Here is a 25078-nt window from a genome sequence, read left to right on the forward strand (position 1 = left end):
AGTTTCCAAAGCTGTTTAATAAATGGCCAAGTAAGTAAACAGACGTACGCGTGCCATGAGTACGTCACTCACGGTATGGGGGCGGGGCTTATCCAGCCGCCAGCCAGTCACAGCAGCTTCCGGTTCTGTGTTAAGCTAACAACAACACAACCATCTCCTGCGTCTTATTACTATTGCAGCCCTAACGACGCTTGTCACAACGGAAATATGGCGGGTTGTGCTACTTAACCTTTCAGCAGGCATTTACGAAGACGACATTTTAATTTATTTTTGATTTAGTCAGTTTTCCAAGCTAATTCACGGTCTCGCCGATTGAAGCTTCTGGAGTTTTCAAGCAAGGCCAGAAAAACTATCTGTAAGCAACAGCCGTACAACCTGTTGAAGATAAAGGTCCATTAGCAAAACTTAAGAGCCCTCAAAATGAGAGGTTCTTACGGAGACAGAGACCGAGACCGTGGTCGTGACAGAGGGTAAGAAGACTGCTAAGTTAGCTTGTCAGCTAATGCTAGTTAGTTATCATAAAACCCTATTATATGTTTTTATTGTGACGAGCAGCGGTTGCTTTGACCTTACAGTTCGTTGTCATATTCCAGCAATCCCCGATTCGGATCAAGCAGAGGAGGACCACCCCCGGGTAAGAAGTTTCGGAATCCTGGGGAACGCTTACGAAAGAAGAGATGGGACCTGAATGAGCTTCCTAAATTTGAGAAAAACTTCTATAATGAAAATTCCGAAGTGCAGCGAATGAGCCAGGTATTATGTCCGTCATGTCACAGTCTGACCTTCAGCTGCACCTGTTGTGTTGTTTAGTCTGTCTTCACTTGTTGCTTTTCTTCTCTTTGCTCTCAGTATGATGTTGAGGAGTATCGCAGAAAGAAAGAAATCACAGTCCGAGGCTCAGGCTGCCCAAAACCTGTCACCAGCTTCCATCATGCACAGTTTCCTCGTAAGCACATGCACTCATGGATACACCTGCAGCACTGTGGACAGTTTGCAGACATACACAACCAGAAACTTTGTCGTCCCTTATTTTTGCTTCTTCCAACTAGAATATGTAATGGATGTACTGATGCAGCAAAACTTCAAGGAACCAACAGCCATTCAGGCTCAAGGTTTCCCTCTGGCACTCAGTGGGAGAGACATGGTGGGCATTGCTCAGACGGGCTCTGGGAAGACTTTATCGGTGAGATGCTTCTTCCTCTTCACCTGTACGCACCACACAGATGAATTTCACAGGTGAAAGATTAACCAGTCTTCCATATTTTTCTTCTTTCAGTATCTCCTGCCTGCAATCGTGCACATCAATCATCAGCCCTACTTGGAGCGTGGAGATGGACCCATTGTACGTGAAGAGAAAAGGAGAGCACTAATCACTGAGTAGTCTGCCTTGGAATAACCTAATTATATTAAAGATATTAAAGACCTCAAAGCACAACATAAAACTAAAACACTAAAGAGAGGATTGATGTGGCTTTATATATGTGCTGTGCAGTGCTTGGTGTTGGCCCCCACGAGAGAACTAGCTCAGCAGGTCCAGCAGGTGGCATATGACTATGGAAAGTCATCACGCATCAAAAGCACTTGTGTGTACGGCGGTGCTCCCAAGGGACCTCAAATACGAGACTTGGAGAGAGGTGAAGACTACTAGAGCATGCAACCATACAGTTGTGTCCTTTTGGGAACCACTTTCGATTAGTCTGTAACTTGTTTATTTTCAGTTTAACTGATTATATTACACACTGAAACATGCTAACTTTGTCTCGTCCAGGCGTTGAGATCTGCATCGCCACTCCGGGTCGTCTCATTGACTTCCTAGAAGCTGGAAAGACCAACCTGCGGCGCTGCACATACCTAGTTCTTGATGAGGCTGACCGCATGCTGGACATGGGTTTCGAACCACAGATACGCAAAATTGTGGATCAGATCAGGGTAAAAGCTAATACTCAAAGGCTGTATCTCTGTCTTTTTGGGGGTTTTTTTTTTTTTTTTTTTCTGTTTTTTGCTGCTTACTCTTATGTTTTAAGTCAAAGCTGTTTTAGTGTATAGTGTTTTATTTGGTGGGTTCTCTTGCCCAGCCGGACAGACAGACTCTGATGTGGAGTGCTACCTGGCCTAAAGAAGTTCGCCAACTGGCAGAGGACTTCCTGAAGGACTATGTCCAGATCAATGTTGGAGCTCTGGAGCTCAGCGCTAACCACAACATCCTTCAAATTGTTGACGTTTGCGTGGAGAGCGAAAAGGACCAAAAGTAAGAGTTTGGTGGTCTGGTCACATAGGAATTAATTTCTCATGTTAATAATAACAGCATCTGCTGTGTTTGGTGTGTGCGTTTACATCCCTTTAATTATAATGCATTTGCTTCTTTTGCTTTTCTCAGGCTTATCCAGCTGATGGAAGAGATTATGGCTGAGAAGGAAAACAAGACCATCATCTTCGTTGAGACCAAGAAACGGTGTGATGACCTGACACGTAGGATGAGACGTGACGGGTGAGTATACCAACTCATCCCAGCATCCGTTTTAACTGCAGGCTGTAATAAAGAATGGGCACCATGATGTCACCCAGTGGTATGGTCTATGCTGAAGTTGGGCAGTTTAACACTGGAGTGTGTATATGGACTGGAGCTTTTTAAGCTATTCCCAGCCTTAGCTAAGCACAGTCATTTAGGAGGAATAATTGAAGACTTGTCAAATTGGTCCACTGTAAATATTGAATTGTACTTTTGCTTGAATTGCCCATCACAGGTTTGTAGTACATCAGATGAGTGGTTGTAGAGAAAATCAAAAGAGCAGAGACACACAGACACACTGTTAAAGTTGCTGATTTGTCTTCTAGCTGGCCAGCGATGTGCATTCATGGTGACAAGAGTCAGCCAGAGAGAGACTGGGTATTATCAGGTACAATAAACACACTCGCTGACATTTCATTGTACGACAGTTCTTTGTACTGTTATATTGTGCTGTCCTGAATGTGTTGGCTCTGCTTGCATAATTATACAAACTGAACTGAATTAAATTAAATAGCTGATCCTAATCACCTTTTATTCATCTCATGTTGCAGAGTTTCGGAGTGGCAAAGCACCCATCCTCATTGCTACTGACGTCGCCTCACGTGGGCTTGGTATGTCATGTGTGCTCAAGTATAAAGCAAGTAATTTCCTAAGTATAGCCCCACATACATGCAATATATCTCCCTCTTCAGTATTTAGAATGATAATGATCAGTATATATTGATCTGGCTGTTGTCTGCATTTTTATTCACAGTAAATTTGGTAAAGGCCAACCACAAACACATGCGCTGCTTCTCAGATAAAGTGTGTATCTAAGAAGTATGTCATTTGAAGCAGGCTTTCCTCCAGACACTGAAGTCTCTTTGCTTTATTAAAGAAACACTAAGAAAGCCGAACGAAGGATTGATGTTGAATGAAGTGTGACGATGTAAGGGGAGAGGCTAGCCAAGCAGCCCCTTACAGCACAACAGTCCAACTTTGAACCTAATTCTGTGTTCATTTGTTTTCTTTTCATTTTGTTTATTTGTGTTGTTTTTGTTTCAAGTCTCTCTTCTGGCAACTAGAAGCACACAGGCTCTCGGGAGCCTGCAGCCGGACCTAGGCATGACAAATCGAAAGCTGTCTTGGGGAGAAAGACAGCCTGATTAATCTGATTCCCAGACACGGCCGTCTCTGCTGAAAACTTAACAAAGAGCCCGCTAATGAAGCTCTCCCCCCGCCTTCCAGGACACTGGCAGCCTGGGTGATGACGGGCGGGGAGGGAGTGGCAAGCGCAGGGTGCCGCTGGGCTTCCAAAATTTGATCGTATGCTCGAGGGCAGCTGTCGGGTGAGAGGGCGAAGAAGGGGGCGTGGAGGAGGCTGGACTCTTATTTGGCATGCCATCAACAGAGGGATGAACCCAAAGCACTTGCTGATAAGATTCACTCATATTCACAGCCGGTATTCAATCTAACGGCTGTAACGGATTAAGAAAACTTTCCCGTAAAGTCCTCGAGGAGATTCAAGTCCATTCAATAACAAACTCATAAAATTGTGCCTAAATTTGAACTTTTAGCTGATGCACTTAAATAGAAAACAGTTTTGTGAAGATGAGCTGCAGTGGTGTGTCACAAGACGATAAAGACAGAAACACCTGCCAGGAAATGAGGGTGGAAAGCAGCCGAGCCGGGCACGGGCGGCTATTCTGGAGACTTTCCCTCTGAACTGCCCCCTGATGCCAGCCCCCAACACCACCCCCCCACCACTGGCTGTCCAGGGCAACCTCTCCCTCTGAGGACGTCATGTCTGGTCCTGGCTGGCAGGAGTCCTGGCCTGGAGGAGCCACATCACTGTGATCAGTCTCCCTCCTTTTCACTCCCCTTCCTTTTTATTCTGTCTTTCTTAATTTGTCTGCCTGTTTCTCTCTCACCCCTCCTTCTCTTCTTCTTTTTTCACTACCTTTCCCCCCCCACCCTCCACCTCATTTTGGTCTCTTATTTATCTATTTGTTTGCCTTTAAACATTTCTGACTTGTCCGTTTTGTCCCTTTCACCTCTGTCCCTGAATCCACAGCTTTCACTTTCCCCTTTGTCTTGAACTCCTTGGCCTGTTGTCTTTGTATACATCACACCAGATCACCAGGTCAGACTTTCTAAATACCATCATAAGAACTAGAGCACATTCCCTGGCAGAGCTCACTCCCAAATCTCTCTTAAAGAGAACGTCCTCCCTCCTTTAGTGTCTGTTTCTTGTTACGAAAATTGAAAAGCTGGGCTCGGTAATACCACTGCCCTTTGACGTGACCTAGGAGGCATTTGGAGCAAGCAGCACCAGTCAAAGCCCGTTTGAAAAAATCTACTTCTTTCACTAACCAATCTCTTAATTAGAAGTTAGTATCACCACTTCTTGGTAATCTAAAAAATGGCAAGGATATGAGATCCTTGAAGTTGACATAAAAGAATCTAGAAGGCCTCTCCACTGACCTCTTCCTCTAGAAACATACATAAGCCCAGCAGTAATGGTTCCAGGCCGATCACAGCTGGGACACACGAAGAAGCACAGTTAGGAGTAGGGTAGGACCGCAACCCAGCACAGTCCAGCTGGAGCTCTGGCCCAGACAGCTTCCAGCTTTGGGAGGGTTGTGGAGGAGTGGCGAGGTTGGAGAAGGGACTGCATTTGTCCGGTGCGCTCTCCTCCTACCCCTGCAGACCTCCCAGGACTGGTGATGGGTGGGGGGACAGAGAGGGAAATCCCTAAATCTCTGATTACAGGGTAAGTACCGTACCTAACCCTTCCCCCTTCCCTCTTTTTCCTCCTCCGCCAGTCTTTGTCATTATGCTTCCAAAACAAGACGTCCATTTCCTCTAATCAGCAGTGTTTTCTGAGCCCTTCATCAACTGTAATGAGAAACAGACCTCTTAACTTTGAGTTAATCTTTTCTGTCAGAAATTTCTCTACATTATATATTTAATTTTAGGGTCACTGCCTTTGAAAATTAGTTTCTTTTTAAATGTTTATCCAAATTCTCGTACTGCAACTTTTTCCTTATTTTTGCAGCTTATATTTGACTGCATGTAACCTGTTTTCATGTGTGCACATACTTTATTTCTCTGCTACATTATTTGTTTTTCTAATTGGCACGTTAGGTCATTTTCTAAATGTGTGCAGAGTACAAATAGCCGATGATTTGACTGGTAAGTGATGCTTTCAGAGGACGATGGGTGTCTTGCAGTTATTGTCTGACTGTTCCCATTTTAAAAGACAAAATTAATGAACACTGCAAAATAATGTAAAAGTCAATTAGCGTTAGTTTTGATCTGACTTCTGTTTGCATCTTTTCCCTCCCTGTTACTCACCTCTTCTCCTCTCGCACCGCCCTTGCTGCCAAAGATGTGGAGGATGTCAAGTTTGTCATCAACTATGACTACCCTAACTCATCCGAGGATTATATCCACCGCATCGGGCGTACAGCTCGCAGCACTAACAAAGGCACCGCTTACACCTTTTTCACTCCGGGGAACCTCCGGCAGGCCCGAGAGCTGATCCGGGTCCTGGAGGAAGCCCGGCAGGCGATCAATCCCAAACTGCTGCAGCTGGTCGACAGTGGACGCGGCGGAGGAGGTGAGGAACGGTTTAAGCATCATGTGTTGCTTAAACAGTTTAACTGCAGATTTCTCTGCACCACAGAAGAGTCTTTATTGATTTACCTAAATGGGGATGAGCTTTGGTAGTATGTGAAGGATAGATTGACTGTATTTAACGGAGCAAGTGATTAATCACATAAACAAATGCTTGAGTAAATGAATGAGCTAGCAGTTTCATTGCAACTCTTAATTCCCAGGTGGCCGTTCCCGTTTCCGCAACTCCAATTCGAACAATCCCAACATGATGTACCAGGATGAGTGTGATCGCCGGATGCGTTCTGCTGGTGGGGGCAGCAGCTCAAAGGATGGCCGTGGCAGCAGCTACAGCCGCAGCGGAAACAACCGGGATGGGGATCAATCCTCTTCTTACAGAGATCGCAGCAGCAGGGATGGAGGACGCAGTTACGGCTCCGGCTCCTATGACCAGTACCAGAATAACAGCAGCTCCAGAGGTGGCTCCGGCTCAGCAGGCAGCGCTGCGGGGAATGCCCCACCTCCTTCATCAGGCCCTCAGCCTCTAATGGCCCAGCAGTTCAACCCTCCGCAGCCTATGATGGGTTTGATGGGGCACTCGCCATTCCAGTTTGCGCCTCCTCCGGCATCTCTGTCTGGGAGGAAATGATGTAGTATGTGCATCAGTGTTACACAGCACAACACAAACTACACCCGGGCAGATTTGTGTTGAATTTTTTATTTTATCGCTCTTCCAACATTCCAGTTAAAAGCATGTTTTAGTTGACTGAGAGATCTTCATTTCTTCAACATTAGTTTTCGACTGGCTTCAGGTGTTTGCGTGGAAAACTTTTTTTCAGCTTAAAGTTGGTTTAAAGCAATTCTGTGTTCGTTTAGCTTAGTTTGTTGCAGCTGTATTGGATGGAAAAAAGCAAAGCTGCTGTTTTGTATTGTGAATCTCTTTGTGAGCTACTTCCAAGAGGTTGATAGTGTTATTTTCTGTTTAGGTATGGCAAAGGTAGGTGTTGAAGTTAATTTTGTTTTTTCTGTTTCAGATAATTGTTGGAAGCCAAAAAAATCCTTCTGAAATATTAAAAACAGATCCTGATGTGATTTTAAAAAAACGTGGGTTAAAAACTTTTACCACATTGGAGTGTTTTTCTTTGAGCTTTACCTCGATCTCGTTATGTAGGTGCAAATTGAGGCCTTACCAACTAGTGATTTCTAAGTTTGTATTTACTAACAAATCTCCTGAGGCTTACCTGTTTAGAGGATCACCAGTGTGGTCTGGTCTTTGCAGCAGTGATGAATGAGATTTCCTAGCAAACAGTAAGTCCCCTTTTTAAATTTGTTTTTCATGTTTAATAAAGTTCTTTGGTGTACAGGACATGTTTGTGTGTTTCTGTAAACACTTTAACACTTCTTTTGATCACCAAGAATAAATTTTATTTCCCCATTTTACCAGTGTTATGCTCTCACACATGTCAAATGTACATAACAGAACTGCTATATCTGGCATTTAACAAAGCAGTCTTACTGGAAATTAGTGCAGTGGAATGTGATCGGGATCCTGTGGGAGGAAGTGTTCAGCATGGCTGTCATGCATCGCAGATTGTAGAAACGATCTGAACACGTCTGAGACGGACACCGCGCTCAGAGCACCAGAGTGCAGCTCAGTTTGCATATGCTCAAGTTTTCCATTTTTAATTTTTCCAGATAAATGCTTACACAACAACTCAAATGTCAAATTAATCTCAAAATTGAACTCATAGCGTATTAAAGATGACTATATTAATACGTATCTGAATCTGCACGCCTCACATGACAAACATGTAACAGATGAGAAAAAGAAAACTGAACTTTAAATAATATTAGAACTGCAAAATAGGCACATATGGCAGAAAATACACAGCTTTGATGTTAACAGTAAATTTTGTTCATTACACAAGATTCGAGGGGTCAGCTAGAAAAACAAAAGGGTTAAAACAATCATTCTCTGTGATCACAAAGTGCACTCAGTCAATGTGAAAGAAAAGCAATCAACGTAAACACACCACAACAAGTTGATTCAGTTCAGCCTCGTTTTGCAAACTTAAGAGTCGCTTTGTGTTGACGTTGGTTTTTGCAAGCACTGTGTCCCATTTTTCACCGACCGTAGCATGCTGATGTGAAGGTAAACAGCTGATAATGGATTTCGACTGCCTGAGGTGAAAAATAAAGTACACCAAATAACCTAATATGCACACAGTTGTTGTAGTTTACTTCCTTTGTAGCACTGTGTTTTAAAAAAAAAAAAAGAAAAGGAGAAAAAAAACAACTGCAACAACTATGAAGAGTCTGTTGCAGGTTTGTTTAAGCAGCCACATACAGCAGACTAGACCTAGACACGTGACTTGTTATAGCAAAGCGTACACACATTACACTGACTGCGCATGAGTGTAATCAGAGGAACACAATCAATACCAGTCAAAGAAAGTACAACATGACTGCAAAGGAAAAAGGTTTCAGCAGGCCTCCAGCTCAGGAGTCAGTTTAGGGGGTGGGGGCGAGTCTGAGAGCAGAAAGTCTGTCAGGTTGTGGTTGTGTTTAAATGCTATAGGTTCCCCCATTTCTCCGGAGGCGGAAACTGTTCTAGACTGCCGCTCTCGCTGTGCTCCTGCTCTCCCATGGTGAAGGTTAATCTGTACTGTAGCTTCACTTTCTCCTGAGACACAAACACATGCAGAGAGAGGCTAAGTATGACAACTTGAATTAATGCTTTGGGACAAGAGGAATGACAGGCTCCTTGACCTTGCCATCAGATGACGGGATTCAAATGGACCCATTATGCTTTTCCTTATTTTCTGTCACATCTGTAGTTTTCGTTAAAATCCACTAATCATGGGCATGAATGTCAAAATAATTTTGGGATAGTGATTTCTTTTAACTTCTTGTTTTTAAAGGCTAAAAAGTGTAATGCTGTACAAAAAGAACAGTCCAAAGAAATAATTAAATGCCTATAATTACCATGACATTCATCCCCATGATGAGTGCAGGTAAACCTTTGATGACAATTGTATAGTGTTACACTAGTTGAGTGTTAAATGGAGGAGGAAAGGAGTTAAAAGTTCGTTTCAGACAGAGGATTAACAAACCAAACCTGATAAGATACTTATGCATTTCTTCTGTGAATTATAACAAGCTGCACACACAGACACATCTGTTTTGCAAATGGAGGTGATAATGCACACACCAGATCCCCTTTAGGTCTATTGTAGGAGGGTTTTTACTGAAATCAGGCAATATCTTAAAAAATGTGACAAAATGTTGCAGTTTTCCAGCCACTGCTCCTCGAGACTAAAACTGACCTTAATCTGCCCAAAACCAACAACCATTTAGTCTACTTTTAGGATCAAGCTCCTGGGGGGGAAGTGCCAAGTATGGGAGGAAGGAAGGTGCTGAGGAGATTTTTTTTTTCCTGTCAACCTATAAAGCCTTTCTATTAGGTAATAGCTAATGCTACAATAAGTTAACTAACTAATTGTTATTACCTGGAGAGACAGGGATACTGTGTCAACAAACAGGAGATGGAGCTTCTCCCAGGACTTGTTCAAAGACAATGTAGCAAGCAGGATTGGTTGTACTGCAAGGGGCTCGGTTTAAAATGGGGTACAGCCCAGTGCAGAGTTGCTTTCAAGCTTGTGTTTAATTTTGCTTTCTCATTAAATTAAGTTGGGACTTCATTTTTCTAGATCTGTAATTCTTTTTTCCAACCTTGGCCAAGATAATCAGCACTGAAACTATGCTGCACTTATCTATTGCTGAACAGTTTAAAGGCTCTTTTTTTCTGGCCTTTGCTCAGCCAGACATCACAAGGACACTTCTATCTATTCTGTGAAAAATCCGGACCTACCTTGTTTGGGTTTGCTAGCAGCAAGATCTGTGTGACAGCAGCAGGAGGGAGGATGGGGTTAAAAGCCGGGAGCTCCGTCCCTGACGGGGGCTGCAGCTTCACGGCCATCGTCTGCAGTTGATAAACAAAAACAACATTAGGGTTTTGTTTTGTTTCTCTCTCTCTTTTTTTTTTTAACTGAGACACTAAATCAGCAGCTGTGAATCTCATTTACTCTATCTAACAGAGGGGACAAAGGCCTTGGACTATATCAGTGCTGACCTTTGGAGCAGTAGTCTGGAAGTTTATGTTGGTGACAGGCGCAGGGGCTGACGAAAGCATGGAGATAATCACCACCAGAACATCGGGTCGAGACGGAGGAGAGTCGCGAGCGAAGTGAAAGAGAACCCGCAGACTGTGGCTGTCAAACACAGTTACAGGTAACAGACTACCTGCGGACAGACAGGACAGAAAGAAAATTAGTTCATCATATACCCAAAACACTCAAAACCAAACAAGCTTCCTTGGTATAAAACAATAAGTGATCTCGGTTTACTTACTGGGCTTAATGGATTCTAAGGGTACAAAAACGTCAGTCAGAGAAACCTCTGCAGAAGCAGCCTCAGTGTGAGAGGGAGACACATCCAGCAGTGTGGCTTTAAGGCTGGGCTGGGAGTTGGGAACAGGTGCAGGAGGTTCAGCGGTAAAAGCTGGAATTGGATTTGGAGCGACGTTTGTCCCGGTCTTGTTCTGGAGGTCTCTCAGAGTCGGTTTAGACTGCTGCTTGTCCCTTAGAGAAGAAGAATGAGCAACTCTGCGTCAACTTTTGCTCTGAGCTCTTAAATGATTTTGATCTGCTTTTTCCAGAAACGGTAGTTTAACCAACTCCTGACTCAATGTTGATGCTGTCCAAACTACAAAACTACAAAAGTATTGTGGCCATCTAGAAGCCTTTTCCTATGAATTCAGCAAAAATGTGATTGTGCTCAAATCCTGTTAGGTACCATTTGACCTGCAGGCCCTCTGGAGGTAGAGACTGCTGCAGCAGAGTTTTTCCCAGCAGGTCCAGTTCATCCAAGGCAGAGTTCCCAGGAGTGGAGCCAGATGAAAGAGGCTGAGAGTGGGGAGGCAGATCTGGACTCAAAAGGAGACTGGGCGCTGTTGGGATATCTGTATCTATGCTGTCAGAGGACTGAAAGTTTAAAAAAATAAATAAATAGAAAAAATGAGTACAGGAAAAAAACATGAGAGCTTCACAGATGCAATAATAGATTTTCTCCACCGCTCACCTGGAACGAGTCCCATGCTGTGGAGTCCTCAGGCTGTGAGGCGGGGTTAGAGGTGTGTGTTCCTTCACTTAAACCTGTGTGAGGTGCAAAGTGTTGTAGTATTTAGGAACAAAAGTTTTCTTTCCCTCAGTTTCCATTCAGGACTCTGAGATTTAAGTTGTATGCTACATACGCCTGTCTGACGTGTTTTATTACCAAGTGACATGAGTTCGTCATCAAGGAGACTAATCCCCATGTCCCCATGTGAGGGAGGGTTTAGGCTGTCTGTGGGAGTGGGAAACTCTGGGAAGGAAGGCGGCGACTGTGGTGACGTGTCCAATCCTGACAGATCTAGCAGCGCTGTCCCTCCTGTGAGAAATCCATCAGTACTGTTGATCCTTCACTAAAAGATTCTTTTAGACAGCTCATTGTAACACAGTAAAATCTTTTTGGCTTCTTTAGTGTTCAAAGCTTCACCCACCGGTTTGTTTCTGTGTGTTTAATGTGTTGTTTCCATTTACAATCTCCCCCTTCACCTGCTGCTTGTACAGGTTGATGACTTGAGTCAGGCTGTCGTTGGCCTGCAGGATCTCGGCTGAGGAAAGATGACAAAGTGCTCATCCTTATCACTGGATTTAATCAGAATCACCTGGCTCTGTTAGAAAGACTGCTCATAAACTGTTGAACCAAAAAAGAAAAATAAATTCATGCGCTAATAGAAACCATCACTTTATTTCTTTAAAAAAAGAAATACTATGAGAGATATTTTTTTTAGACCATCTATAGGTCACCCTTGTTCTTGAAAAATCAAGAACACTTCTCCATTCCTCTGAGATCCAACCTCACTGTCAAGGGTTGTGTGGTCAAAAAGTCCACTTCTCTCTTTCCTAGACATCTCTACACCTCCACAGTTATGTCATCTGGACCAACTCTTCATAGTTGCCCTCACTTCCTCCTCTCTGTCTCCCACTTTCTACATTCATCAGCTCCTCAAAGTACTCCTTGCATCTTCTCAACACACTCTTCACTTGTTAGTACATTTCCCCTAACCTGACTCACACCCTTTCCAGGTCGATCGCTCCGTCCAGTCAGTCGGTACAAACCTTTTTTTTTCATTCCACAGTGTCCAGCCTCTTATACAACTCACTACAAACATTTACTTTGTCCCTGTGTCTACTTTCCTCACTTTTTCTCTGGTAGCTTCCTTTGAAAAATTTCCTTTACTTCCTCATTCCATCACCATTCCCTCACTTCCTCATTCCATCCATCACTTGAGTGATATGACAGTGGAAAAAAAGGAGAGATCTTCTATTAAGTGTCAGATGAATAATAACTAAGCTCACCCAGAGCCTCGTCGTTGTCCTCCGTGTCACTTGCCAGTCTGAACAGTGTTGGCCTCATTTTCTCACAGCGTTGATACAGGTCCTGACCACACAGCACACACACCACATTAAAAAATACTTTAAATGGAGACGGCTTCAGGTTGATTCACAGCTTGATCTTTTGATTTAAAGCATCTGTCTTTTTCTCACCTGTATGAGTTCAGCATTGCTCTGATCGGTGGCCGTGCTGTCGTAGTCCTGCAGAAACTGAGTCAGTAAAGTGACGCTCTCCTTTACCTCCTGAATGGCATTCACCCGCTTTGACACCTTCTCTGCACGCCTCTGATCCTAAAACCAACGAGACACAAACTCACAAACTGCACACATACCGGGTTTTGGCCAAAAGCAAGTGCACATGTAGGAAACAGTCATGAACGGACCAAACTGTGGTGACCTGTAACACAACAAACACAGCCAGAGGCAGTAAAGCAAGAGCGCAGCAAGGTCAGGGAGAAATCAGTTCAGGTTCACGGATGAGAGCAAAGACTAATTCCTGTTAGTCATGAAAGGAGTACAAATTTACTCTGAATCACTCTGCAAAAGACACAAACACCCACAGGGCAATTTCCCAATTTCCTCTTTCAGTTATTGCTCCGCTCTGAGTGCACCATTTTACTCCTGTTCCTAAAAATCACACATCGCTGCACCGGATGAATGTGGTGAAGAAAACAGGAAGGAAAAGGAAAGAGTGTTTACCTCTTGGACCATTTCCTTAATGAGTTTGTTGGCGGCTTTGAGGTCTTCGGGGTGCGAGCTGTTCAATAGGCGAGACAACATCTGACAAAGTAGAAAGTCAGAGTTCACATGAGGAAGAACATCAGATGCTAGTTCATCACATCTACATAATTCGTTCATATATTTTAGTACGAAAGTCCTTACTTTGGATTTCTCTTCATCTTCAAAAATAGCATTCTTGGGTCTGGGTGGAGGAAGGTTGAGCAGCTTGTCAGGTGGCAGCTCAGGATCTTGTTTAACAATACCTGATTAACAAGCAGAGAACATGAAGGTGTTGAGTTATTTAAATGTGTCTAATCATTTTCATTAGTTGATTTACCTCATCTGTTACAACGTAAGGCATTTTATCCACGTGAGCCTATTACTTTAATTTTCAGCTCCAAATGTTCAACTCTACTAGAGCATCTTCATCTTCAAGTTCAGCATAATTACTCTTTAAAAATGGGTTTTGGCAGGATTCATCAAATGACAGATCGACTCTTACCTTGTTTTTTCAGCATTTGATAAGCGTCTGAAATCTTGGCTTCATCTGGTAACGCCAAAGTCCAGCTATAGATCAACTCCAAAACTTTTATTTTAACTGGCTCAGGGGACCGTGCTCCAAGGTACTAAATTGGAGATGAAACCCAGGTCATTTGCACAAAAAGCTCAACAACAAGAGAGAAGGGAAAAAAAGACATGTATCAAAGAGGCACAGACACAAAGAGACCTAAAGTCCTACCTTGGGAGAAACAACTTTGATGAGTTCATTTAGAAAACGGAATTTGCCCACTTCACTGTGAAACCTTTTCCCGCAGTTTTTCATACAAGTCTCCAGGACCTTGAAATTGAAGGGTAGAAAAAAAAAATCTAAAAATGGCAAAAGCTGAATCTAAAGCATCTGAAAATAACTGAACAGATCCTGATTCTGATCTGAACTTACAAGTAATGCCTGCATGGCCTCCCACTCTTGTGGAGACTGGATCTTGTGGGCCAGGAGCCTGGTGGCCAGCTGCGGTCTATGAACATGTCACATTTTTTGGGGGTGGTTTATTTAAAATAAATGATGCATAAAATTATTCAAAATTCTAAAATGACTGCTGACAAAAGCTCTTTCCTAAACAAACAACAAAAAAAAAAAAAATGTGCTCAATAATTTCTATTACCCTTGCCGTTTTCAAAAACAACTAGAAATTGGCATAATATATGTGTTGATATAGCTACAGTTACCAATGTTGTAGAAGAAAAACTGTCCTTTTGTAGAAAAGATGAATATATCTCTGAAGACATGATCACAAGGCTCAGTAAGGCTATAATTATGTAATGATGTGTAAATAATGTCTTGGCCCCGGGGCCAGCTCTTACCCCTCCAACTCATTGTTGAGCTGGTCACAGAAGGCATGGATGCTACTCCAGTCTGTGTCTCTGTTTAGTGGATTTGTGGCTCTGTCTGAAATGGGATACCACATAAAAAAATGTATAAATGTTACTAACCTTTCTGCATCTTATTATTTTTTATGTTTAAATGCTTATGTTTACGGATTTGGTTACTGCGAGTTGTTATAATGCCCTAGTATCTTCCTTCAGTTAATTACACCCATATAAAACTAATGAAATATAAGCACAGCAATACAGCCTAAATATAGCCGCCAAAATGCCTCTAAAACGCTTCTATGTGGCAGTTTAAGTAAACATTACAGCCTTTATTAATCATTTTTGGACGTTTATGCTATGTTCATAAATGAACTACAAGTATTTAATATACTGGCCACGGAGTGCATGAGGTCTTTCACTAAACATAAGGCTGTCTTGTCGAAATATAATGTACAAAACTTGGACTAAGCAGGCTCGAAGTGTATCCCAGCATGTCATCAAGTAGACTACATGGGACAGGTGCTAACTGAGTGTAAGGTTAGCTAGCTTGCTGTCGACAGTCACAGTCGTGTCACAGTGTCTTCTCGAGCTTTTCCACGAAGTCACAGGTTTGCTTTAATCACAGTCTATCCTATGTGAATGCAAATTCTGGGTCCCACGATCTTGCCCCCAGCATCCCGGTTTAGCTATAGAGCCGTAAAACCAAAGCCAGCATGTCTGTGCTGTGTTGACAGCTGGAAGGTAGAGCTCCGCAGCTAGGTTAGCATCCTGGGTGTTACGGCGGGGTCCGAGTCCCCTCTAACGGGACAAGCGCAGCTACGGTGAGCTTTCATCTCATCTACAACAACTCACGGATAGTAACTTGTCAGTGTCGGAGTCCCCGGACAACACGGGCGCAGGAGAATAAGTTTAAAACACTCACTGATACGTGACTCCAAACTCTCTGCATCGGGAGGCGCAGCCATAACTGCGAGATTTATGTGGTGCCTCGATCTCGCGAGAAGTGGATGGACACGTAGAAAACAGAGTTGAATTACATAGAAAGCACTACGATATTTGTAATACATCATGTAAAGGATCTATCTCATCTGTATTACATTTATTTCATATATATATATATATATATATATATATATATATATATATATATATATATATATATATATATATATATATATATATATAAAGTAATAATATTTGGTATGTGGTATGCAATACATAATTCTGACTATATCAAATAATTCATATATTAAAATATTGCTCTATTTCACATCGAAACGTCCGTTAAAACACAATAAATAAAAATTTTCACTTTATTTATGAATGAAATTACAAAGTCTATTTGCATAATAGATTGTATCAAAGTGTTTTAAAATATTTTTTATGATTTGAATACGAACCTTTCTAGTAAAGTAATTTTCATAGGACAAAGAGCTCGCGTGCAGAACATACCGGAAGTTGCGTTCCCTCAAACCAAAGCATTAAAAAAAACAAATAAGCCTAACCTTTCACTTAGATGTTTATTTATATATTTATTTACGTTAGGTTTACACACTTTTCTCCTCTTACTTTCTTTTTTTCAATAATACCAACTCATGTAACTGAGTATCTATTTGTGGTCCGAGACTAAGGAAAGCTTCTCTTCCATAAAAAAATGGGGGGGAAAAGTAGTAAAAATGGATTGAAATAAGAAAAAAAAAAAGGCACGGCCAGTTTTGAATCGGTCTGTCAAGTTTGCACCCGGACAAACTTATAATTACAAACCTTTTCTTCCTAATTAGCAAGAATAGCTCTGTGTCTCCCTCCAGTGGCAGCTATTAGGCATTTCATAGATTGTGGAGCACAACTGCAGAGCTAATAATGGAACTAAGTTTAAAATATCAGCCCCGTGTAACAGACCAGAGGTCTGGCAGTGTTTCTCTAACAGTTCGCTTCACTTCAGGGGCTCGGTGCATCTTTGCGGTGGAGGAAATAGCATCGAGCTGTAACGAGTAGGAGACTTGTGGTCGTGGTTTGAAACGCTGGAGCAATGCGCGGTCGCTTTACTTGCCTTTGTTTATATTTGACAAAAACAACACTAAAGGGGGGGAAACATAAACTTCCTTCCTTCCTGCTCTTGCTGCTTCGCCACCACGACGTGCAAGTCTGGCCGCAGAGAAATAGTTGCAAAGGTAGATGCTTTGCTTCCTGTTTCCTCCGAAAAAAAAAAGCCAGACCTGCACCACTTGTATCTGATCTCTCCGCGACTCTGATACGGTGCCATGTTCTGCTCCCTGCCCACTTGTGAAAAGTCGCACGAGAAATGGCATCACCGAGAGTTTTGCTGGAGTGGTGCCGCGTCACATGCGCCACTTATCCCGACGTGGAAATAACTAACATGTCAACCTCATTCACAGATGGACTTGCGTTCTGTGCTATCATCCACAAACACCGCCCTGACCTCATGTGAGTAATGCCATATGTTAACAGAGCTGTCATGGCTGTGCTGAGTGAAGTGTGCCTTGCTTCTGACTTTCTAACTGCTGTTTACCCCTGTCGGTTTCTGTTTAATCAGAAGCAGAGGGGCTCGTGTGCACTTTGATTAATCTGCCGTCATTTTGCTGATCTGCATCTCTTTTTAACCCTTTTCTGTCCAGTCTCATTGGCCTGAAATCGGTTAATTTGGTTTATTTGACACTGAACCACTCCTCTGGAATCATCTCATCTCTGATCCTTTAATGCTTTTTGCTTCTATTGTATTTAGAAAAGTTCATTATGTAGCTAATCATCAACTTTGTCGCTCATTTATTGTTTTGTTTGTTTGTTTGTTTGTTTGTTTGTTTTTTTATTGAATCTCTCCAATTTCTTCACTTTACTCCAGAGACTTCAGGTCCCTCTCCAAAGATAATGCTTATGAAAATAATAAGCTGGTGAGTTTCTGATTGGAAACCAGAACGAAAGCATCCCGCATCTTTGTTTCGGTTTATTCACTTTCATTCCCTGTTTCTCGCCGCAGGCGTTTGAGATAGCAGAAACAAAGCTGGGTATCCCTGCCTTCCTGCATCCGAAGGATATGATTTCCACCAAGGCGCCCGATCGTTTAAGCGTCATCTCCTACCTTGTTCAGTACTACTGCTTCTTCAATGGGAAGTCTTCGGGTGCGTTTAAGATAATCTGCCTGTTGTAGCCCTTAATTTTATGTTGTTGTTGTTTTTATAGATACTAGCATAAATTTTCAGGCTGAGGTTTGCTGTCCTGCTCAAACATATACAGTTGAATTAATATTTTGGATGCAGTGTTATCCCTCACTCTTCAGGTCAGGTGAATGAAATCAGACTGGCCCGCCCTCAAAGCACGTGATCATGCACGGTGATTTGCGTGTCTTATCTTGACTTTACAGCAGGTCCTGCCAAATTGTGGTCATCGCACGGCACTTCCTCACACAGCCTCTCGAAGAGCAAAACTTACCATCATCCAAAGAGCATTAAGGTGAATGTTCACAGGCTATTTTGGTTCTGATTTAGTCATCTCTGTGGTTGTCACTTAAGCGACTGGTTTCTCTTCTGTTTTCAGAGCTTGACTGACAGCAAAACCAGTCGAGAGGAAAATGTTTCTGATGCGAGGCCGCAGACTGTGTGCAGTTTGTGTTTGAAGCCCGTGCACCTGATACAGAGGCATTTGATAGATGGAAAAGTTTACCACCGCAGCTGTTTCAGGTAACAGAAGGTCACAATGCTGTGCAAAAGTGTTAAGCCACCTCTAGGTTTCTTTATATTTTGTTTCCAAGGAGCCAGAATTTCTTGTCACTTTTTAAAAGTGGTCTTGAGCAATAGTTTTTCAGAGTTTCTGAAAATCTTTCAGAGTTCTTTGGTCATTGGCTGTTTTTTTGCTAATTTTTATTAAAGTCCTTGTAGCTGTTATTCTTTTTAAATTTTTTAATTCCTTGGTTAAACCGCTCAACACTGGCCTATGAGTCATTCCAGCATAAAAAATCCACCCAAATTAACGAGTGAAACAGTGTTGTGTTTGCACACCACAGACTACTTGGTGAAGAACCAGTTTTAAATTGTATATTTAGGCACTTTGTTACTAGCATCCTGTGGCAAAAGTACGTCATTATTTCCCATTTATTTAGCTGAATCTACCAACAACAATAAAATGCCAAAGATAGAAAAGTTTGCAGGCATGAAATAGTATTTTTGCACAGTTTAGAAAGAGTTATTAGTTGAAAACTAGACATATCTCGGCATGGTGTGCAGTAGGTTTGAGGAAACTGGACAGGTGGGTGACATAAAAAAGACATTAAAGACCCAATAAACTATCTACAGTATGAAAAGTATCTAAAAGCCATGGACTTCAGAAATGGGGAAAAAAATCCATCCACCTGAAACAGGATCTGAGACATGCTTTTGGACCTTCAGTTGCTCCATCTAATGCTCCGTAAAGCTTCATCACAAATGGTCTCGGTGGACGAGTGGCTGTCAAGAAGCCATTCTTAAGGAAGGATAGAAAAACAAATAATAGAACACAAACAGTCACGGATTGGCCTCCCCAGAGCCTGCACCTCAACATTATTGAAGCAGTGCAGGATCATCTTGACAGAGAACTGAACAAAAGAAGAGCTTTGAATGTCCTTGAGAAAGCCTGGAGAACTATTCCTGTTTGCATGTTTCAATAAATCTCACTGCCTGTTTCCCACTTTCCTAGCAAAATAGGAAGAAATGAAATCAGGCTCAATTCTTTTGAAAAGTACTGTAATACAGTAATATCTGATCATATTCGACACCCTTGATTCAGTAGATTTGGTAGATTTAGATTTCTCTTTTGTATTTCAGGTGCAAAGTGTGCCACGCAACTCTTTTACCACAGTCTTACATGCAGGGAAGTGACGCTGGCTCCTTGATCTGCGCTTACCATGCGACAAACAGTAAACGTACTCATGTCGACGTCAGCAGGCAAACTGGATCTCAAAGTAAACTTCAGACAGTTTGTTATTCTCTGGGTGGACAGCCTATCACCAGCGTCCCTAATTACACAAAGAAAACAGAGTCACAGGACACACTGAGTTGCAAGACAGCAGAAACAGGCGGGACAGAAAGGAAGGAGGAGAACAGAGAGGTCAAAAACAGAGAAAATCACTGTGTGCAAGTGATAGATGGAAGGACTCGTCCTGTTCCAGCACCAAGGCGGATTTCTGTAGGCCCTGTTCCTGCAGCCAGGATCAGAAGTTCACAGACTGTAAATAGCTCCCCTGCTGCAGGTAAACGGGCACACTTGTTTTCTTGTAGCTGTTCAGTCGCAATTATTACATTCCTGCTTTCTGTGTGTATTCTGGTCATACATCTGTTTCTCTGTTAAGACATAATCATCATATGTTTTGTTTTTCTCACTCTTTCTCTCTGCAGGTAGTTCATCCAGTCAAAGCAAATGTGCAGCCAGTCCGCCTCAAGGGTAAGTGTGACAAAAACAACCTGTTCATCACTTCCTTTTGGCATGCACTTGTCTTTTCTTATGCATCTTTTCTGATTTGTATCTAATTATTTATTAAATGCTGAAAAACGAATTGTCACATTTGCCAATAAAAATATAAACCCAGACCTGATTTAATATTGGCCAGGGTGCTTTTCAAGGTTCTTACCTTGGAGCTCTTTAACATTTTGGGAAAGAAGAGGAAGTTCCAGGAGGCTAAATTGAGTGAGCAGTGAGCGTTGGTGTGGCCAAATTAGTAAAAGTTTACACTGACCTGAATTTGATCCTGGGTTACAAATTCACAATGCACAAATCCGTCTGAAACGTGTCAGTCTCACAAAAACGTTGATGTTCCGGCTCTACACAGGTTTGAGGTATGTTCTGACATCACAGACACTCTTGGCTTACGATCTAAAAACAACTACAATAGAGAGGCGTGAACAGATGACCTTGAAGGGGAGATGGGCCAAATTTAAATTGGATGTTTTCTTCCTTTTATGGCCAAAGTCAACAGGCTTAACAGCACATCGTGTGTTTTGAAATATAGGTGCAAAGTTTCTGTGGTGGAATTGAAAGAAGTAAAAGAAAATGCTCATTCATAAAATGGAACAAGAGAAAAGGTCTTAATAACTGACTTTCTTCAATGTGTTTTTATATTCCAATACTCTATCGCACCAGCCCAGTCAGCGCTAGATCTAAAATGAAAAGCAGCCATCCATGGATGGCCCTCGTGCATCCAGGACCCTGGACACAGCTGCCTCCAGCTCCACCTCCACTTCCCACTTTTCGATCCAAATCTGCTTCTAACTTAGATGGGTCGTCCAAAAGACCCAAAGTTCCTGCTCCAAATCCTTTTGAAGATGTGCTGGAGGACGACTCTCAAAGCGAGGCTGCTAAATCTGAGTCTGAAGACCAAAATAAGCCTTTTTTGGGAGCTACCCAATCAGAGGGCAGCACCTTGGCATTGCAGGAGGCTGAAGAAAAAAAAGCTCTCCCACAGAAGAGCCCAGATCTCAGAGGACGTGTTGACGTCGCAGAACCTGACCAAGTAAAAGAATTGACTGCAGATACTAACACAGAGAGACCTTGTGGTGAAAGAGGTGGAGATGGTGGTCAGATTGCTCCGTCAGATGTGACAGAAGCAGCAGGTCCGTGTCCCATTCCTGCATCAAGACAGAGTCGCATTTTACCCAGAAGTCTTTCTGTGCCAGCCATTGCATCTGACCCTCGTTCTGCACCTGTCGGTGAAACACAGACAGATGAAGCTGCCACATCGTGGCAAAGTAAGGTACGACAAGAGATCAGAGTTAACCAATAAAGGCCAAACATTAATGCACGTTTCACGTTCTACCAGAGGACATCTCATATGCCGTTTCTTACAGTTTTCCATATTATATATATATTTTATTTTCAGCCTTCCTGTGAAAAAGATCCTAAGGCTCAAAGACCCACATTATCCAAATCAAATACCGTTCAGGACCTCTCGCCTTGTCGGGGCCCCGCACCTGGCCATGGATTCCCACTCATCAAGAGAAAGGTACAGCAGCTGGATTTAAAACAAACTCAAAGGCCACAAAATCTAATTCTGAGTCATTTCTAGATGTGCCTTTGTGTCATGTAGATGCAGACTCATCATTAAGACGAGGCGTTTTGAGCAAACTGAGTAGTTTACCCAGAATAACAAGTCACTTTTTTGTGTGTGTGATTTATTTAAGAAATTATTTATTTTTTTGAAGTCTTGAGTTTTGGTGATATTTGTTGCTTGACAGGTGCAGACAGATCAGTGCGCTTCCCCAGAAGAGCTACAGGTGCAGATGAGAGAAGTGGATCAACATCTGGAGACACTGGAGGGAAAAGGAGTGGAACTGGAGAGGAACCTGAGAGGCTGCAAAAATGGTTCGTACTAAATAAAACAATTTATTGGCACAAAATTCTCAATATTGTGAAGCTGCTTTGTGTAAATACCATTACATTGACGCTCCCTGCTTTTTTATTTCAGATAAACAGGAAGAACAAATGCTAATGGAGTGGTTCTGTCTTATCCACGAGCGGCATGTTCTGATGTGCCACGACACGGAGCTGGTTTATCTGTAAGCGTTTTTTTTCACTTGTGCGGCTTTTTTTTTTCGTGTTTTCTGAGCATCGTAAACACGTGTGTAATTTTTATTTCTCAGGACAAAGCAGAAAAAGCTGGAGGACAGACAGACCGACGTGGAGTACGACCTCCGGTGTCTCTTTAATAAACCTGGTTAGTATGTCGCTCTGTGCATTGTTCAGGCACTTTTATCACCCACTGTATTTAACATTAATGGGAATTACTGATCTGTAAATAATTCAGGGATCAATATTCTTTTATCCAAGGTTCTGTAGGTGTGTTGAAAGGTCTTTAGCAGAAAGTTGACATAACTGCCATCAGATTTTTGCGTGTCAGGGGTGATTTGTGACAGCATGGCTGAAAGGGTGAAAAGGAATGTTTACAAGCCGAGACCTGCTGTGACATGGTTCAGAGACATAGTTAGAGGGGTTAGGGGGTTAGACGTGTAGAATCTTTATGATCATGTAAGAAAAGTACAGTGAAATTGTATGCAGTCCTATTTAGTGCACAGAAGGCAATCTAACGATCTCAATCAGTGTGTGTGTGTCTGTGTTTGTCATTATTATTGCACTGTTGTTCACAGCTGTGAATACTGGTTGCACGGGTTAGTGAAAGGAGGCAAACTCTTCAGTGTTCATTTATTAGTTCTGGGAGATGTGCTGTTTTTCCAGTTTGTTTGTCTTGTTCCAACTGCACCGCCTCCCTGAGGGTAACGGCTGGGATGTGTGATGTGCCCATTAGGATACTGTGGGCTTTACTGTGGCACCAGGACCTGTAGAGGTCCTCTAAAGAGAGAGGAGCACAGCCGATGATTTTCCGTGCTGCGCTGATGACCCTCTGGAGTGTTTCCTGAGCAGCGCAGCTTGCAAACCACACTAGGAAACAGTTCCGCCTGTACACTTTGAGCTCCTTGGCTAGGGACTTGTTTTTCAGGAAACCTCAGGGAGTGAAGTCGCCACTGTGCCGTCTTGATCAGCACAGTTGTGTAGGTTTTCCAGGTTAAATCATCATCCAGATGCAGGCGCAGAAACTTCAGTCACTACACAGTCCCTGCTGATGTGATAGGCTAAGGGTCTGTTTCTCCAGAAGTCCATTATTTCCTTAGTTTTTGTGGTGTTGAGGAGCACTTTGTTTTTCCACAGAGAGGACAAAGACTGATGGTCTAAGAAGAAGACCTCACACTTGATTGTTACGTCTGTCATTGAAAACACTTGTTTCTAATCACATATTTGAATTACCATTTAATCTTAGAGGGTCACATACTTTTGCCATTCACAGACTGGTAAGTAATACTGGATCTTGACATGCTTTTTGAGGCTAAATGGTGCAACAAGAACAAGAAACACTACAAGAAGGCTCTGAGTTGACTCTTAAAAGGCATTGAGATGAATTAATATGTTTCTATAAGAATATTGTTGCTATCCTATCAGTGGAATCCAATGGAGATCGCTGATTTGTTAAATGAAATCTCATTGTGTTGAACTTTCATTGTCATCATCTGCACACACAGACAAGAACTGGAATCAGGAGGATCGAGATAAAGAGAAGAAGCTGATGGATGAGCTGGTCACCATCATTGAACAGAGGAACCACATCATCAGCTGCCTGGATCAGGACAGACAGAGGTACTTAAGGAAAAAAATTAATTGTGCTTTTGCATTTGTACATTTTATCTGAGTGTAACTTTGTTTTTCTGATTAGGGAGAGAGAAAATAACGTGCTTTGGGAAGATGTAATGAACAAAGGTAAGATAATGAGCCTTCTAATAAAAGCTCTTTGGTACTGTTTTGTATCTCACAAATAATGCTCTATGTCAATGTTTGCTTACTGCTTAATGTTTGTTTTGCTGCTCCTTCATCTCTTCTCAGACTTCCAGAAAGAAGGATTAAAAGAGCTAAGGAAGCCCAAAAAAGATTTCAAGCCTACAAAAGTACTAAAAATCCTGAACCACAAAGAAGAAAGCACGAAGAACTCTGTGGACAAAAAGAGTTGAAGTGTCAGAAGCGCTCATTGTTCATGTGTGAACAGTATGAAATATGCACTTATTAAGTACATGCTTACTAATTATGTGTTAAAGCCCAGCTCAGTAACATCACCAAACAAAATGTATTGTTCTCAGTACATCTCATATGATGTATACATTATTATTAATGTGCTTTTTCACTCTAAAAATTTATCAACATCTTATTTTTATGGTATTGTATCACATACTTGTGGGTTTTTTTTAACTGTGCAATAAATCTTCTCATATGTTAAGTACTGTCTATAGTGCATTTGAATTCAAAACAACAGACAAAAAAATATTTAATATACACGCACAATGTATCTCTTAACACACCAGTAATGTAGGATTATGTTCATTCTACTTCAATTTTTTTTCTTCACCATGATTTTAAGTAAAAGGAAAATAATAAAGAGCAGAGGCTGAAAATACTTGGTGACTCAAAATATGCGTCTTAATTTGTGGTTCTAGAAGATCTTATTCTGAAAGTTTGTTTGATGTCTGAACATTAATGAAAAAGGGAGAAAAGCGTGTTGGATGTCAAGTCTAAACGAAACCCAGGCTAAATTGCATTTAAGCAGCTGCATTTATGTTAACAAAGAAAATTATCTATTTCTCATAGTTTCAAAAAGAATGTTTTCCTGTATTAATACTGTTGTATTTTATTTTGCAGTAAAATTAGGGGTCATAAATAGCTACAGGCTCATTGACAGGGCTGTAAAAAATAAAGAGAGAAAAAGACAGAAATACCGCTCGTACGACAAATGGCGAATTTTATTTATTTATTTTAATTACAACAATCAACGTTTTGTTGTTGTTTGTTTTTTGGGATTTAAAAA

General features: G+C 42.0%; 3 protein-coding genes across 7 annotated transcripts; 2 read left to right on the forward strand and 1 right to left on the reverse strand.

The window, feature by feature from the left end:
* The first annotated feature begins 67 nt into the window (after window positions 1-67).
* LOC146520512 (putative ATP-dependent RNA helicase DDX17) lies at window positions 68-8387 on the forward strand. Of its 2 annotated transcripts, none has more exons than XM_085156726.1 (13): window positions 68-470; window positions 576-753; window positions 850-946; window positions 1050-1183; window positions 1277-1342; window positions 1493-1634; window positions 1769-1929; window positions 2076-2248; window positions 2378-2488; window positions 2836-2897; window positions 3061-3120; window positions 5880-6110; window positions 6331-8387. In XM_085156726.1, exons 1-13 carry the CDS (start codon window positions 421-423, stop codon window positions 6753-6755), a joined length of 1890 nt encoding a protein of 629 aa, XP_085012852.1. In that variant the 5' UTR covers window positions 68-420; the 3' UTR covers window positions 6756-8387. The 2 variants fall into 2 exon arrangements, with proteins under 2 accessions (XP_085012852.1, XP_085012853.1); XM_085156727.1 differs by having other exon boundaries at window positions 75-470; window positions 594-753.
* On the reverse strand, window positions 8376-15735 carry LOC146520513 (ADP-ribosylation factor-binding protein GGA1-like). Of its 2 annotated transcripts, none has more exons than XM_085156723.1 (17): window positions 15617-15735; window positions 14686-14770; window positions 14264-14339; window positions 14063-14161; window positions 13826-13949; window positions 13486-13586; window positions 13303-13383; window positions 12757-12894; window positions 12568-12649; window positions 11706-11819; window positions 11441-11593; window positions 11246-11319; window positions 10961-11148; window positions 10517-10746; window positions 10239-10408; window positions 9978-10088; window positions 8376-8789 (listed from the first exon to the last, which is right to left on the reverse strand). In XM_085156723.1, the coding sequence occupies exons 1-17, from the start codon at window positions 15657-15659 to the stop codon at window positions 8679-8681; spliced, it is 1980 nt and encodes a 659-aa protein (XP_085012849.1). In that variant the 5' UTR covers window positions 15660-15735; the 3' UTR covers window positions 8376-8678. The 2 variants fall into 2 exon arrangements, with proteins under 2 accessions (XP_085012849.1, XP_085012850.1); XM_085156724.1 differs by having other exon boundaries at window positions 15547-15642.
* Window positions 15736-16543: 808 nt separating this feature from the next.
* Window positions 16544-25006, forward strand: LOC146520514 (MICAL-like protein 1). 3 transcript variants are annotated; one of them, XM_085156338.1, is made up of 16 exons: window positions 16544-16865; window positions 17091-17139; window positions 17555-17603; window positions 17690-17831; window positions 18077-18162; window positions 18247-18389; window positions 19509-19933; window positions 20079-20124; window positions 20821-21430; window positions 21557-21679; window positions 21912-22038; window positions 22142-22232; window positions 22317-22390; window positions 23748-23862; window positions 23939-23982; window positions 24106-25006. In XM_085156338.1, exons 1-16 carry the CDS (start codon window positions 16724-16726, stop codon window positions 24228-24230), a joined length of 2391 nt encoding a protein of 796 aa, XP_085012464.1. In that variant the 5' UTR covers window positions 16544-16723; the 3' UTR covers window positions 24231-25006. The 3 variants fall into 3 exon arrangements, with proteins under 3 accessions (XP_085012464.1, XP_085012463.1, XP_085012465.1); XM_085156337.1 differs by having other exon boundaries at window positions 16545-16865; window positions 18074-18162; window positions 24106-25005; XM_085156339.1 differs by lacking the exon at window positions 16544-16865 and having other exon boundaries at window positions 16886-17139; window positions 18074-18162; window positions 24106-25004.
* The last annotated feature ends 72 nt before the right edge of the window (window positions 25007-25078 follow it).

The sequence above is a fragment of the Neolamprologus multifasciatus genome, chromosome 4 (assembly GCF_963576455.1).
Source record: "Neolamprologus multifasciatus chromosome 4, fNeoMul1.2, whole genome shotgun sequence".
Classification (NCBI taxonomy): Eukaryota; Metazoa; Chordata; class Actinopteri; order Cichliformes; family Cichlidae; genus Neolamprologus; species Neolamprologus multifasciatus.

Bases quoted from the DNA above. Each gene is read 5' to 3' on its own strand.
- LOC146520512 (XM_085156726.1), top strand. From the start codon at position 421: ATGAGAGGTTCTTACGGAGACAGAGACCGAGACCGTGGTCGTGACAGA. The intron at 754-849 runs GTATTATGTCCG...CTTTGCTCTCAG, and splicing joins AAGTGCAGCGAATGAGCCAG to TATGATGTTGAGGAGTATCG. The intron at 6,111-6,330 runs GTGAGGAACGGT...CTTAATTCCCAG, and splicing joins CAGTGGACGCGGCGGAGGAG to GTGGCCGTTCCCGTTTCCGC.
- LOC146520513 (XM_085156723.1), bottom strand. From the start codon at position 15,659: ATGGCTGCGCCTCCCGATGCAGAGAGTTTGGAGTCACGTATCA. The intron at 14,340-14,685 runs GTAAGAGCTGGC...ACATGTTCATAG, and splicing joins CTCAACAATGAGTTGGAGGG to ACCGCAGCTGGCCACCAGGC. The intron at 11,594-11,705 runs GTGGGTGAAGCT...GATTTCTCACAG, and splicing joins AAACACACAGAAACAAACCG to GAGGGACAGCGCTGCTAGAT.
- LOC146520514 (XM_085156337.1), top strand. From the start codon at position 16,724: ATGCGCGGTCGCTTTACTTGCCTTTGTTTATATTTGACAAAAACAACA. The intron at 18,163-18,246 runs GTGAATGTTCAC...TTCTGTTTTCAG, and splicing joins ATCATCCAAAGAGCATTAAG to AGCTTGACTGACAGCAAAAC. The intron at 19,934-20,078 runs GTAAACGGGCAC...TTCTCTCTGCAG, and splicing joins AAATAGCTCCCCTGCTGCAG to GTAGTTCATCCAGTCAAAGC.